Source organism: Penaeus monodon, chromosome 32 (genome assembly GCF_015228065.2).
Source record: "Penaeus monodon isolate SGIC_2016 chromosome 32, NSTDA_Pmon_1, whole genome shotgun sequence".
Classification (NCBI taxonomy): Eukaryota; Metazoa; Arthropoda; class Malacostraca; order Decapoda; family Penaeidae; genus Penaeus; species Penaeus monodon.
This window is the reverse complement of record NC_051417.1, coordinates 31615307-31615820: the sequence shown is the minus strand read 5'-3', so window position 1 is coordinate 31615820 and position 514 is coordinate 31615307. Positions and strand designations below refer to the sequence as shown.

The 514-nt window shown below is 37.5% G+C and overlaps 1 protein-coding gene across 1 annotated transcript in view; it reads left to right on the top strand.

The window, feature by feature from the left end:
- Positions 1-514, top strand: part of LOC119593817 (forkhead box protein B2-like) — a gene marked incomplete at its 5' end in the record, with an annotated part of 128444 nt that overhangs the window by 85573 nt on the left and 42357 nt on the right. Inside the window, 1 exon segment of the mRNA XM_037942846.1 lies at positions 47-134. Within this exon segment, the coding sequence (XP_037798774.1) occupies positions 72-134 (63 nt within the window).

Below are 514 nucleotides of genomic sequence, written 5' to 3'. Positions count from 1 at the left end.
ACCATCAAAATGGCCCTCGTAATTAACCTGTTTTTTCCTTCCACAGGTTGACCTAGCACGAGAAGACAGACATGGCGGCAGCAGTGAGCGAGGTCAACCTGAAGCCTCGACAGGTCACTCGGCTGAGGCGAGAGGTGAGTGCAAGCCATGCCAGGTCAGCTGTTCACAAGGTCAATTATTTTAAGGACTCTGAGATTTTTTATTTATTATTTTTTTTTACTTGAACGAAAGGAGAAAAACATGTGGTTCCTTGATTTTTTAAATACTAGCAACAACTTTAAAAAGAAGAAAAAAAAATGGCATGCCAACTTTTCTAACGGTATGCAAATATAAAAGGTATACGCGAAAACTTTAAAGTATTTATTTTTATAAGGATTTCTGTATACATTATATCCTGAATCGAAGCCGAATTGATAAAAAAAATGTCCGGAGGCATATACAAACAATCAAATGATGCCGAAAAGTATACCACGCCCGAACGAAGCATAGGATGGTTTATAAAGAATATTTCACA